The 13,342-nt window shown below is 51.4% G+C and overlaps 1 protein-coding gene across 1 annotated transcript; it reads left to right on the top strand.

The window, feature by feature from the left end:
• The first annotated feature begins 6,799 nt into the window (after positions 1–6,799).
• Positions 6,800–12,323, top strand: LOC119357804. Its single transcript, XM_037624630.1, has 3 exons — positions 6,800–6,934; positions 11,600–11,925; positions 12,016–12,323. The coding sequence occupies exons 1-3, from the start codon at positions 6,800–6,802 to the stop codon at positions 12,305–12,307; spliced, it is 753 nt and encodes a 250-aa protein (XP_037480527.1). The 3' UTR covers positions 12,308–12,323.
• Positions 12,324–13,342: the final 1,019 nt, after the last annotated feature.

The raw sequence follows: 13,342 nt of genomic DNA, 5'->3' as shown, positions 1-13,342 counted from the left end.
CGGCGCCCGTGCGGCGGGCCGGCGGCGGACGAGGAAGTGGGGCGGCGGTGCGGCCAACTGGCGGGCGACACGTGGCGGCGGCGGAGCTTACCGGACATGTCCGTCGGTGCGGGAGGAAGTGTCCGGCGCGCGAGGAGAGGGAGAGATCTAAGGTTTGCCCGAAAATTTCGGGGAGTGGTCTTTAAATAGGCATAGAGGGAGCTAGGAGACTCCAAATGAGGTGCGGTTTTCGGGCACGCGATCGTGATCGAACGCTCTAGATGATGGAGAGGGTTAAGGTGGGTTTTGGGCCAGCTTGGAGGGGTGTTGGGCTGCAACACACACGAGGCCTTTTCGGTCCCTCGGTTAACCGTTGGGGTATCAAACGAAGTCCAAATGGCATGAAACTTGACAGGCGGTCTAGCGGTAGTAAACCAAGGCCGCTTGGCAAGTCTCGGTCCAATCCGGAGATGTTTAATCTCCAAACACGAAAGAAATGTAGAAATGACCACTGGAGGAGAATGAAGCGCCGGAATGCAAAACGGACAACGGGAAAAATGCTCGAATGCATGAGATGAACATGTATGCAAATGCAATGCACATGATGACATGATATGAGATGCATGACAACGACAACAACACACAGAGACAAAGACCCGAACCCGAGAAAATAAAATAACTTAACGCCAGAAATGGCAAGAGTTGGAATACATATTGGGAAAGTTCCATCTGGGGTGTTACAAGTAACCTGCGCCTTGGGTAACTCTTGGAGGGACGCTCGAGTTTATATTACTCGGCCGCGAGGACTTCAGTCCATTTTTCCGCTAGCAGATCTTGATCAGCTTGAAGCTGCTGCTGCTTTTTCTTCAGGCTATTTGTCGTGGCCATAAGCCTGCGCTTGAAGCGCTCTTGTCCGACAGGATCCTCTGGTACGGTGAATTCATCGTTGCCGAGGCTTGCCTCGTCTTCGGAGGGGGGCATGTAATTGTCATCCTCCTCCTCTCCGCCAGCCACTCTCTCAAGAGAGCTGGCTCCTTCATCCTCCTGCTCTAAATCTTGCTGGAGGGGATTGTTGTTGTCTTTGGCGCTATCCGGAGTGTTATTATCTCCTATGCCGGTATCACCACTTTTGCCATGGCGGGACTTAGAGCGGCGCCGCTGATGTCAGCGCTTGGGTTGCTTCTTGGAGGGGTCATCCTCCGCTATCTCGTCGCCGTTGCATTCATTGGGTGTATCCACCATGTATATGTCATACGACGAGGTGGCTTTCCAGTGCCCTATAGGTGCTGGTTCATGTTCGTCTCCTACATCGTCGTCCATACCATCGATGTCTTCGGAGTCGAACTCGAGCATGTCGGTTAAATCATCGACAGTGGCTACAAAGTGGGTGGTGGGTGGGCTCGAATTTCTTCGTCGTTCGCATCCCAATCCTGCTGGCCATAATCCGGCCAGGGCTCTCCTGACAAAGAGAGAGACCTTAGTGAATTCAGAATGTCGCCGAAGGGCGAGTGCTGAAAGATATCCGCGGCGGTGAATTCCATGATCGGCGCCCAATCGGATTCGATTGGCAGGGGCGTGGATGGTTCGGGGTCCGGAAGAGAGTCCGGCACCTTGGAGTCACGGGCTGCACAGAGGATTATTCTGGTGTTTGGCTCGATCGCCGTCGAGATTGCAGCCCCTGAGGCGGTGTCTAGCCACCCGTCCTCGATTGGCGCAGCTGGCTCCGAGCTAAGGGTCGGAGCTGATGCGGGCGCGACCTCTGGGGTACCGTCCGGTGGCAGAGCTAGGTCATACCCATCGCGACAGTGCGGTGCGCCCGGCTGTGGCTCGAATCCGTCGAAGATCAAGTCCCCACGGATGTTGGCCGTGTAATTCAAACTTCCAAATCTGACCTGATGGCCAGGGGCGTAGCTTTCAATCTGCTCTAGATGGCCAAGCGAATTAGCCCGCAGTGCAAAGCCCCCGAATACGAAGATCTGTCCGAGGAGAAAAGTCTCACCCTGGACCGCATCGCTATCGATGATAGTAGGAGCCATCAAGCCTAACGGCGACGACACAGAGGAACTCTCAATGAAAGCACCAATGTCGGTGTCAAAACCGGCGGATCACGGGTAGGGGGTCCCCAACTGTGCGTCTAGGCCGGATGGTAACAGGAGGCAAGGGACATGAAGTTTTACCCAGGCTCGGGCCCTCTTGATGGAGGTAAAACCCTACGTCCTGCTTGATTAATATTGATGATATGGGTGTTACAAGAGTAGATCTACCACGAGATCAGAGAGGCTAAACCCTAGAAGCTAGCCTATGGTATGATTGTATGTTGTGATTGTTGTCCTACGGACTAAAACCCTTCGGTTTATATAGACACCGGAGAGGGTTAGGGTTATACAAGATCGGTTACAAAGGAGGAGATATCCATATGTGTATTTCCTAGCTTGCCTTCCACGCCAATTAGAGTCCCATCCGGACACGAGACGAAGTCTTCAATCTTGTATCTTCATAGTCTAACAGTCCGGCCAATGCAGATAGTCCGGCTGTCCGGAGACCCCCTAATCCAGGACTCCCTCAGGGTCCCTGCTGCACGTCTGTGCCTGTGTCTCCGTTGTGCCGTATCCTGGACGGGTGTAGCACGATGATCATCTGTAAAAGAGGGGAACTTAGGTGAAAAGTTGTTGTGCAAACCGGTAGTTTTAAAGAAACCATGTATAATTCAAGATGAGTAAAAATTGCCACTTGTCTGTGCACTTTGAGCCCCTTGTATTTGTAATAGGGGTGTGGCCGTCAATCCGGTGTTAATTACATATAGCTGCGCCGGACTCGTCTAACCGTGTCCGTGGTCTTGATGACCTATCAAATGCTTTTGTTGGTGAGGCCGTTTTTAGTGTGCGGCTGCCAAGGCAGTCGCATTCTCTTCGGCGCGCAAAGATCGCTCAATATTTCCATTCACTGTAATGATGCCACGTGGACCGGGCATCTTGAGCATGAGGGAAGCGTAATGCGGTATTGCATTAAAGCGAGCAAAAGCTTCGCGTCCAAGTAGTGCTTGATACCCACTTTGCAGCGGAGCAATGTGGAAGGTTAAATGTTCGCTACATAAGTTATTGGGGAAGCCGAATATAACCTTTAGTAGCAGGGAGCCCGTAAAGTGAGCCGCTGGGCCTGGCGTTACTCCTTTAATGGTAGTGTTGCTATGGCAAATTTTCGTTGGGTCTATCCCCATTTCGCGGAGTGTATCCTGGTATATCAGGTTTAGACTGCTGCCACCATCCATCAGGACTCCTGTGAAGCGGTATCCGTCAATTATTGGGTCTAATACCAGGGCAGCCCATCCTGCACGCCGGATACTTACTGAGTAATCACGATGGTCGAAAGTGATCGGTTGAGACGACCAGTGGCAGGACTTCGCGGTGATAGGCCCTTGGGCATATTTTTCTGGGAGTGCCGCTTTGTTTCTCCCCTTGATCACGTGTAACACATTGACTATTTTGACTTCTGGTGGAAATTTCTTTTGTTCCCAAGTGTCTTGCTTGAGAGGCTCATCCTCATCTTCGCTTGGTGTATCCTCCCCCTTGTGTACGGCGTTGAGCTTGCCGGACTGCTTGAAGACCCAACATTCTCTGTGGGTATGATTAGCGGGTTTACCAGGGGTGCTATGGATCTGACATATTTGGTCTAGAATTTTGTTTAGGCTGGACAATTCATCTCTGGCGCCTTTAGAGGGCGGCTTTTGCTGACCTGGCCGAGAGCTTCTGAATCCGGCGTTTACTGCCATGCTCTTCGGGCTGTCTTCTTTATTCCGGCGTTTATTATTGTTGCTGCGCCGTGATTTCCCGTTTCCATCTCTAACTTTGGATGTACTGGGGTCACGGGTGCTGCATCTGGCCAGCTAGCTATCCTCGCCCACGCAAAAGCGGGTCATGAGGCTTGTTAATGCTGCCATTGTTCTCGGCTTTTCTTTGCCGAGGTGTCTGGCAAGCCATTCGTCACGGACGCTATGCTTAAAATCTGCCAAGGCTTTGGCATCCGGACAGTCGACTATTTGGTTCTTTTTAGTAAGAAACCCATTCCAAAACTTTCGGGCTGACTCTCCGGGCTGTTGAGTTATATGACTCAAATCATCCGCGTCCGGAGGTCGGACATTAGTCCCTTGAAAATTTGCCCGAAAAGCGTCTTTGAGCTCTTCCCAGCTTCCAATGGAACTTTCGGGGAGGCTTTTAAGCCAGTGCCGAGCTGGCCCTTTGAGTTTGAGGGGTAAATACTTAATGGCGTGGAGATCATATCCTCGAGCCATATGGATATGGAGGATATAGTCCTCAATCCAGACCCCAGGGTATGTTGTTCCGTCGTATGCCTCTATGTTTACGGGTTTGAATCCCTCTGGAAATTCATGGTCCAGCACCTCATCGGTGAAACATAGGGGGGGTGCGGCACCCCTGTATCTGGTTGTACCGCATTGTTCGGATGTTTGTTGTGTTGCATCGTATGCTGGAGCATGCTTGCGTGGTCCATAGATGGATCTGGTTGTGCCGTCCTTTTGATGCAAGCCCTTGCATGGATCGCGTATTGGCTTATGTGCGACGTTGTTTGCCGCTCTATGTTGGTCGTGAGGTCGTTTATCCGGCCAGATGGCTGTTTTAATTTTTGGTTATGGGGGATCTAAGGCCTCCTCATCGAATTCAGGTAGCAACTTCCTCTTCGGGTAGCTTTTGATGGGGCGATTACCGTCGTACTTCGCTGCTGTGTTGAGTACTTTACTCCATCTGATTTGGAGTGTGTCTTGCGCAGCCTTGAGCCTTTGCTTCTGCTTTTTTAGACTCCTCGCGGTGGCACCGAGCCTTTGATGGGCATTCTGTTGCTCCGCGTGTCTGTCCGGTGTGATGTCGTCTGGACTATTATCTTTGACGGAGTCAGGTTGTTCGGTTTGATTCTCCGTGTTGCCGTGGTCTGGCAATGGTTCACCCTATTCTAACGCTGGGTCTATATGATCGTTGTTTCTACCCAGGCAGGATTTGGGGCGGCGCTTACGCCGCCGCTTTGACTGCTTCTCGAGGGGACAACCCTTTGTTGCGTCCTTCCGTTCCTCGTCGTCGTTTTCTTTTGGTGTGTCCACCATGTATACGTCATGCGGTGAAGTGGGCGTCCAATGCCCTGTGCGCAGTGGTTCCTGTTCGTCTCCTGCATCGTCGTCCATACCATCGATGTCTTTGGAGTCGGAGTCAAGCATGTTGGTTAAGTCATCGACAATGGCTACTAAGTGGGTGGTGGGTGGGCGGCGAATTTCTTCGTCATCCGCATCCCAATCCTACCGGGCATAGTTCGACCAGGACTCTCCTGGCAAGGAGAGAGACTTTAATGAATTCAGTATGTCGCCGAAGGGCGAGTGCTGAAAGATATCCGCGGAGGTAAACTCCATGATCGGCACCCAACTGGATTCGATAGGAACGGGCGCAGGCAGTTTAGAGTTCATGGCCGGAGAAGTATCCGGCAGTTTAACAACACGGCTCTCGTGAAGGGTAAGGTCGATATTCGGCTCGATCGCCGCTGAGGATACGACCTCCATGACGGGGTCTATCCACCCGTCATGGATGGCGCAACTGGCTCCGAATTGAAGCTCGAAGCGGCTGCCGGTGCGATCTCCTGAATACGGTCCGATGGTAGAGCTAAATCATACTCATCGTGACCGTGTGGCGTACTTGGTAGGGGCTTGAATCCGTCGAAGATCAAGTCTCTGCGGATATCGGCCGTGTAATTTAAGCTTCCAAACCTGACCTGACGGCCAGGGGCGTATCTTTCGATCTGCTGATGGCCAAGCGAGTTGGCCCGCAGTGCGAAGCCGCGAACACAAAGATCTGTCTGGGGAGAAAAGTCTCACCCTAGACTGCATCGCTATCGATGATAGAAGGAGCCATCAAGCCTAACCGCGACGACACATAGGAACTCTCAATGAAAGCACCAATGTCGGTGTCAAAACCGGCGGATCTCGGGTAGGGGGTCCCGAACTGTGCGTCTAAGGCGGATGGTAACAGGAGGCAGGGACACAATGTTTTACCCAGGTTCGGGCCCTCTTGATGGAGGTAAAACCCTACGTCCTGCTTGATTAATATTGATGATATGGGTAGTACAAGAGTAGATCTACCACGAGATCAGAGAGGCTAAACCCTAGAAGCTAGCCTATGGTATGATTGTATGTTGTCCTACAGACTAAAACCCTCTGGTTTATATAGACACCGAAGAAGTTAGGGTTACACAAGGTCGGTTACAAAAGAGGAGATACACATATCCGTATTGCCTAGCTTGCCTACCATGCCAAGTAGAGTCCCATCCGGACACGAGACGAAGTCTTCAATCTTGTATCTTCATAGTCTAACAGTTCGGCCAATGGATGTAGTCCGGCTGTCCGGAGACCCCCTAATCCAGGACTCCCTCAACGGCCTTAGCAGCAGGGATCCTGAAGAGCGACCGTCAGGAAGGGAAGCAACACTCGAGGAATTACAAAGATAAGGTACTTACTCATCTATGGCGATGTACTTCCTCTGTTTCAGCGGTCAGAAGGTGCCGCTGATGCAGCTTGGGGACCCATTCCTTTTGTGGAGCGCATCGAAGTCTACACGAAGACGGCTGAAGCGTTGGACGTGGCGACTAGCGCAGGGCGCGACTGATGAAGCGCCCGAGGAGGCGACCTCAGGAGCGCCAAGCTGGGGAGAGCCATCGGGTTCCGCCTCGTGATGACCTACTGAGGCCTCGGGAGCTTCGGCCTTAGGAGCAGAAGATTGCGTCGCCCCCTCAACCGCCACCTCAAAGCGAGAGTCATGGGCTCCGGGAGATGGCGCCTCAGAAGCCACGGGTGGCGTCGACATCTCGGCACCCGCGCCTCCGGCCTCCAGTGGTGCTTGCCCCCTGCGTCCACTCTTGGGGCAAGTTCAGCGCCGGCGACAAGGAGGGGAACCACGGTGACGGGGTTCTTGCAGGACCCCTCAAGGCCGACTGGACGCAACCCCCGTTTGTCAAAAGGGGGCATCTGCCCCGCGAACTCCACCCTGTTTGAGCAGTAGTACAAGAGACAGCCCTCTAGTGGCATATCGGCTGGCGAGGGGTCACCCCCAGGACCTCGAGCACCATTCTTCGTGCCTCGAGCGGAAGCCCTGACTCCTGAAGCCTCATGCGATCCTGGCTGATAGACAGGGCCCACATCGGCTGGGAATGGCGCTAGAGTGGGGCGACACGGCGTCGGAGGAACTCCTTCATCACCATTGGCGCAGTCAAGCCAAGCTTCTTGTGAACCTAGCCGGAGCTGGGGACGGCGGCCGCCGACGGAGGAAAGAGCAAAGGGTTGAGCACTCCGACATCCGCATACACCCACCGCGTCCGGAACCCGCTCGCAGACGGCGGGAGTTCAAACTCAATCCTCGAGCCGGCCGTCGCTGCCATGACCTGGAAGCTCAGGCACCCCGAGTATTGTCGGGGGTCGGTCAGGTGCAGCAAGAAGAAATGGCATAGAAGGGCCACGGGGGGTGATGCCCACCATGGCCTCACAGACAAAGGCAAAGATGGCAAGAAGAGCGACAAATTGGTGATCTAGGTGCAGCATATGAATCTGGTAATGGGAAAGCACGACGTTGAAGAAGGCGGAGAAGGGAGGGACCAGGCCGGCCCACAGGGCGTCGATGAAGAATTGGACCTCGATGGCTGTTCTATCGACAGAAGCTTGGGACGCAGGCCATGCCACCATCCCTCCCCATTCGTTGAAGCTGGTGGTCAGCGCAGGGCGGCCCTTGTCCATGGCCTCCCGATTGAGCGACTGCGATCGACTGATGGCGGGCTTGACGGCAGGAGGCGGGCTGGCTGAGGACAGGGGCTTCTTCCCTTTCTCTATTCAGTTCAGTGCCATGGTGATGGAGAGGACTGAGCTCAGGTCGGATGGGGAGAGGAAACTGAGGTTCGAAGAAACGGAGGAGTCGGGGAGTGCGTTGCCAGCAATGAGGAAATAACTGTGTAGGACGCAGTGGCCGCCTAGTCAGGCGGATATCAAGGCTGCATGGGGAAGCAGAGACGCGCATGTCCAATCAGTTGCCACGCGCCAACCGAGGCCGCAGGCTATAGGGGCCCGCGACGCTCTGCACTTTCCCTTTGGCTTCGCCTCGAAGCCAAGTCCGAGCGCGCCTTGGGCCCGGGGGCTACTGTTGGCGTTCTGGGAACGGGGGTCCCTAGACTTGCCTACTTGCGGCCCGAGGCATGGCTCCACCAGCGGCCCTGTACGATTCATCTTCACCCGCAAACACTCAAGACCCTCGCAAGGGGTCAAGCCTCGTGAGGCGGATGACACAAGACCTCCTCGGGGGTAGCTTCACCAGGCTGGCTCGCGAGGGGCGGAGAGATCAAGGCAAGGGACACCTTGCGAGGTTTCTGTGACGCAAGCCATGACGACTAGAGCCAGGCGGGCGCCAGCGCGCGCAGTGTCCTCGTTTCCTCTTTGGTGCTAAAGGGGCAAGCGCAGGCGAGGAGTCCCGGGGCATCAGGCAAAGGTTTCCATATCGGTGCAACGAGACCAAGGCCAGCAGGATGGCAGGATGGAGGTCACCGTGGAGCTAAAGATGGCGTCACCACCAGAGCCTTTGGCAGGCGAAGACTACTTTTTTCAGGATAACTTGTACTAGTTGTCTCCCTTTGAATTTGACCGTTGTTGGATCCCTTCCCGCTCAATATTTGGGGAGAGGACCAGGGCCTCTATAAATAGGACTAGCCATCACCATAGAGGGATGGATCCAGATCATCCTCAACCACTCAAGCTCACCAAGCACAAGAACACCTCTCCTCAGGAGGCTGTTCTTCCCTTGTAACTGTTCATCCTCAGCCCAAGAGGCAATCCACCACACCACATTGGAGTAGGGTATTACACCACATCGGTGGCCCGAACCAGTATAAATCTTGTGTCCTCTTGTTCTTCGGGTTCATCGAGCTAGGCCGGGAGATCATGACGTGCGCGAGCTAGAGGGAGGAGAGATCTTCGTGCGCACCCAGTGTTCGAACCTCAAGGGTTTTGCCGGAACCCAAAATCTGACATGATCAGACATGGTTTAGTTGATATGGATCACGTGATCATTTAGAGGACTAGAGGGATGTCTATGTAAGTGGGAGTTCTTAAGTAATATGATTAATTGAACTTTAATTCAACATGAACTTAGTCCTGATAGTATTTGCAAATTATGGTGTAGATCAATAGCTCGCGTTATAGCTCCCCGTTTATTTTTGATATGTTCCTAGAGAAAAACAAAGTTGAAAGATGATAGTAGCAATGGTGCGGACTGGATCCATGATCTGAGGATTATCCTCATTGCTGAATAGAAGAATTATGTCCTTGATGCACCGCTAGGTGACGAACCTTTTGCAAGAGCATATGCAGACGTTATGAATGTTTGGCAAGTTCGGTATGATGACTACTTGATAGTTTAGTGCACCATGCTTTACGGCTTAGAACCGGGACTTTAAAAACGTTTTGAACGCCATGGAGCATATGAGATGTTCCAAGAGCTGAAATTGGTATTTCAGACTCATGCCCGTGTTAATAGGTATGAGACCTCCGACAAGTACTTTGCCTACAATATCGAGGAGAATAGCTCAGCTAGTGAGCATGTGCTCAGAATGTCTGAGTACTACAATCACTTGAATCAAGTGGGAGTTAATCTTCTAGATAACATAGTGATTGACAGAGTTCTCTAGTCACTATCACCAAGTTACTAGAACTTCGTGATGAACTATAATATGCAAGGGATAACGGAAACGATTCCCAAGCTCTTCGCAATGCTGAAATTGGCGAAGGTAGAAATCAAGAAAAAGCTTCAAGTGTTGATTGTTGACAAGACCAGTAGTTTCAAGTAAAAGGGTAAGGGAAAAAGGGAACTTCAAGAAGAATGACAAGCAAGTTGCCACTCCCGTGAAGAAGCCCAAAGCTAGACCTAAGCCTGAAACTGAGTGCTTCTACTACAAAGGGAATGGTCACTAGAAGCGGAACTACCCCAAATACTTGGCGGATAAGAAGGATGGCAAATGAACAAAAGTATATTTGATATACATGTTATTGATGTGTACTTTACTAGTGTTCATAGTAACCCCAGGGTACTTGATACCGGTTCAGTTGCTCAGATTAGTAACCCAAAACAGGAGTTGCAAAATGAGTAGAGACTAGTTAAGGGCAAGTTGACGATGTGTGTTGGAAATGATTCCAAGGTTGATAATATCACCATCGCACACTCCTTTTACCTCCGGGATTAGTGTTGAACCTAAAATAAATGTTATTTGGTGTTTGCGTTGAGCATGAATATGATTGGATCATGTTTATTGCAATGCGGTTATTCATTTAAGTCAAAGAATAATTGTTGTTCTGTTTACATGAATAAAACCTTCTATGGTCATACACTTAATATAAATGGTTTATTGAATCTCGATCGTAGTGATACACATATTCATAATATTGATGCCAAAAGATGCAAAGTTGATAATAATAGTTCAACATACTTGTAGCACTGCCATTTAGGTCATATTGGTGTAAAGCGCATGAAGAACTCCATGCGGATGGACTTTTGGAATCACTTGATTATGAATCATTTCATGCTTGCGAACCATGCCTCATGGGCAAGATGACTAAGACTCCGTTCTCCGGAACAATGGAACGATCCACTGACTTATTGGAAATAATACATACCGATGTATGCGGTCCGATAAGTGTTGAGGCTCGTGGCGGGTATCGTTATTTTCTGACCTTCACAGATGATTTGAGCAGATATGGGTATATCTACTTAATGAAACACAAGTCTTAAATGTTTGAAAAGTTCAAAGAATTTCAGAGTGAAGTGGAGAATCATCTATGATGCCCCGAGACCGGCGCTCCAGATGCCTTCCATGGATTCCGAGTTTCGTCGTGTGATTTGTTGGTTTGTTGTGTTCATCATTGCATCATGTGCATTGCATCATGTCTTCTTGCACCCCTTTTTAGAAACTCAACTAAATAAATTGTATGGGTCTTCGATCCATTTAAATCGAGGGAAATTCACATGGTGAAATTCTCTTTAAACCATATCCTCCCAATATATTAGAGAGCTATAATAAATACCCCCTTGTTTAGGAATTAACCATAACACACTTGCAGATGAATCCCATGCATTTGTATCTAAATCCTTGACCTTAACTTTGCCCATAAATTCTTTCATCACTTTCCAGAGCTCCACCAAAAATCTCAACATTTTGGCCACTCCTAAACCGTGTCCTTCAAACCATTTGAATTAAATTCAAATGAGTTTGAATTTAAATCTTGCAATCATGGACATTCCTATTTTCTCGCAACAAGCACATTTTTGTGAGTTCGGGAAAATTATCCCCGTGCCCAAACCCTTTCTCTAACCTTTTCTTTTCTTCCCTTTTTTCTGTTTTTTTTAGGGGTTCCCTTTTTTCTGTTATGAAAAGAGTAAGAGAGAGAGAAGAAAGCCCATCAGCCAGCTGGGCCTCCCAACTACTGCACCTAGGCCCATTTGCCCCTAGGCCCACCTAATTCTAACCCTAGCCGCCGGGAGCCAGCGTTCCCTTCTCTCGCTCGATCCCATCTCCTCCCTCGCGCCATCACCACACACAGGAGAGAGAGGCGCGCCGACCCCCTCTGCCCGATCCCCACTCCTCCCTCACCCCTCGACCCCCTCCGGTGCGCCTCCTCCTTCCCCAACACCGACCACGCACATCGCCCGATCCCGCGCGCAGGCCTCCAGCTCCGTCGCTGCTCTGCCGCGGCTGTGCCGTAGCGTCGTCCTCCGACGCCGGCGAGCACAGGCCGCCGTCCACCTCCGAACGCCTACTCACGCGGGCGCGGCTAGGCCTCCCCTTCCCCGAGCCTTCCGTGCACCTCCACCTCCTTGCCGGAGCAGCAGCAGCAGCTGGCAACCACCGACAAGGGCGACCACCCAGGTCCATGCCATCCCTGCCTTGCCTCGTCCCTCTCCCTTCCCTGTTTTTCCTTCCTCAGCTCTTATATCCCTTTCCCTCTTTCTCTAACAGGAGCCCCGACACCGATGCCATGGCCGTGCCGCTGCTGTCGAGATCCCTCACCCTGGACTTATCCATTTTTGGCGTGCGCTCGCGCCGCCGGCATCAGCGTCGCCGGAGGTCCTCGTCGGCTCCCCATGTCGTCCCTCCAAGGCCCGCAACCGTTTTGGCCTACTTCGCCTCGGCCTCGACCGAGGACGAGCAGTGCTGCTGCCTGCTCGATTCGCATGCACGCGTGCCTTCCACGTTGACCGGGTCTCCGCGCGTGCCCAGCCGGCCATGCCAGGCCCAGCCGCTGGCCTGACACGACCCCTTTCTTGTCCGCCAAGATCGCCGGCAAAAACAACAAATTTAATCTATGAATGAAAAGAATTCACAAAATGAACTGTTGACGGAAAAATTTCACCCGACTGACCCTGTTGTATAGCGCCTGACAGACAGGCGTCACACTACACTATGCAGCGCCTGACTGACAGGCATTACACGCCTGGCCAGCGTCGCGCTTCGAACTGCTTAAAAATTGCTAAGTTAGTGTGCAACGCCTAACAGCTAGGCGCTACGCTGTACAGTGTAGCGCCTACAGCTTAGGCGCTGCACTAGTGGGCTTTGGAATGGAATCTCGTGTCTCGTTAGAGCCAGTGTTAGTCGGTCATAGTAGTTGCATCTTCTTGGACTAAAGTCAGCTCGCAAGCAGACGCTCTTCCCACACTTCCAAATATTCACCTGCCTACTGTACAACTCGTGACATACTGCACTTGCAGCTTGATGCGATCTTGCTGCGGTGGTGCCGATCGATCGCTTTGGATTTCAGAAGATTTGGCAAATGTTTAACCCAGCACGTTGCACCTGGATGACTGACTCACTGACATTGCATGTTCCTGACACTTTCAGGAGTTAGCGCTTTCAGTTCAGGATTTTTACCATATGAACCCATGAATCCATCTCAAAATCAACGTGGGGTGGGATCGGTTGCTTTTTTGACTGGCTAGCTAAATCACAGCGCATCTAAAGGCCCTGTGTTCTTTTGCAAAGAAAGAATTAGTGCGTGCATGTGTACGCGCGTCTCTAAACCATACAATCAGCTGGAAGAGAATACAAAAAATGATTAATTCTAAAAAAAGTGAAACAAGAAAGATTAAGACGTAATTTTCTTTTTAGCGTTCTATAGACCAAAGAGAGCTTCTTTCACCGTAGCGCAGCCTAGGAGAGACACGACACGACAGTGCTTGTACCTGCCCTGCTAATTCAGATTTATTGTGGTTGACACGACAGTAATCTCTATGCATAGTGCAGCCCAGTTTTATATGCATTTAGACAGTGCTCAAATATTTTGAACATG

The sequence above is a fragment of the Triticum dicoccoides genome, chromosome 2A, assembly GCF_002162155.2.
Source record: "Triticum dicoccoides isolate Atlit2015 ecotype Zavitan chromosome 2A, WEW_v2.0, whole genome shotgun sequence".
NCBI classification, from domain to species: domain Eukaryota; kingdom Viridiplantae; phylum Streptophyta; class Magnoliopsida; order Poales; family Poaceae; genus Triticum; species Triticum dicoccoides.
Note: the sequence above shows the minus strand (reverse complement) of the source record. Positions and strands in the feature narration are given on the sequence as shown.

Excerpts from the sequence above, each read along its gene's own strand:
- LOC119357804 (XM_037624630.1), top strand. The coding sequence starts at position 6,800 with ATGGCGCCTCAGAAGCCACGGGTGGCGTCGACATCTCGGCACCCGCGC. Across the intron at positions 6,935-11,599 it reads AGGGGAACCACGGTGACGGG|GAGAGAGAGGCGCGCCGACC; the intron begins GTTCTTGCAGGA and ends CACCACACACAG. Across the intron at positions 11,926-12,015 it reads CGACAAGGGCGACCACCCAG|GAGCCCCGACACCGATGCCA; the intron begins GTCCATGCCATC and ends TTTCTCTAACAG.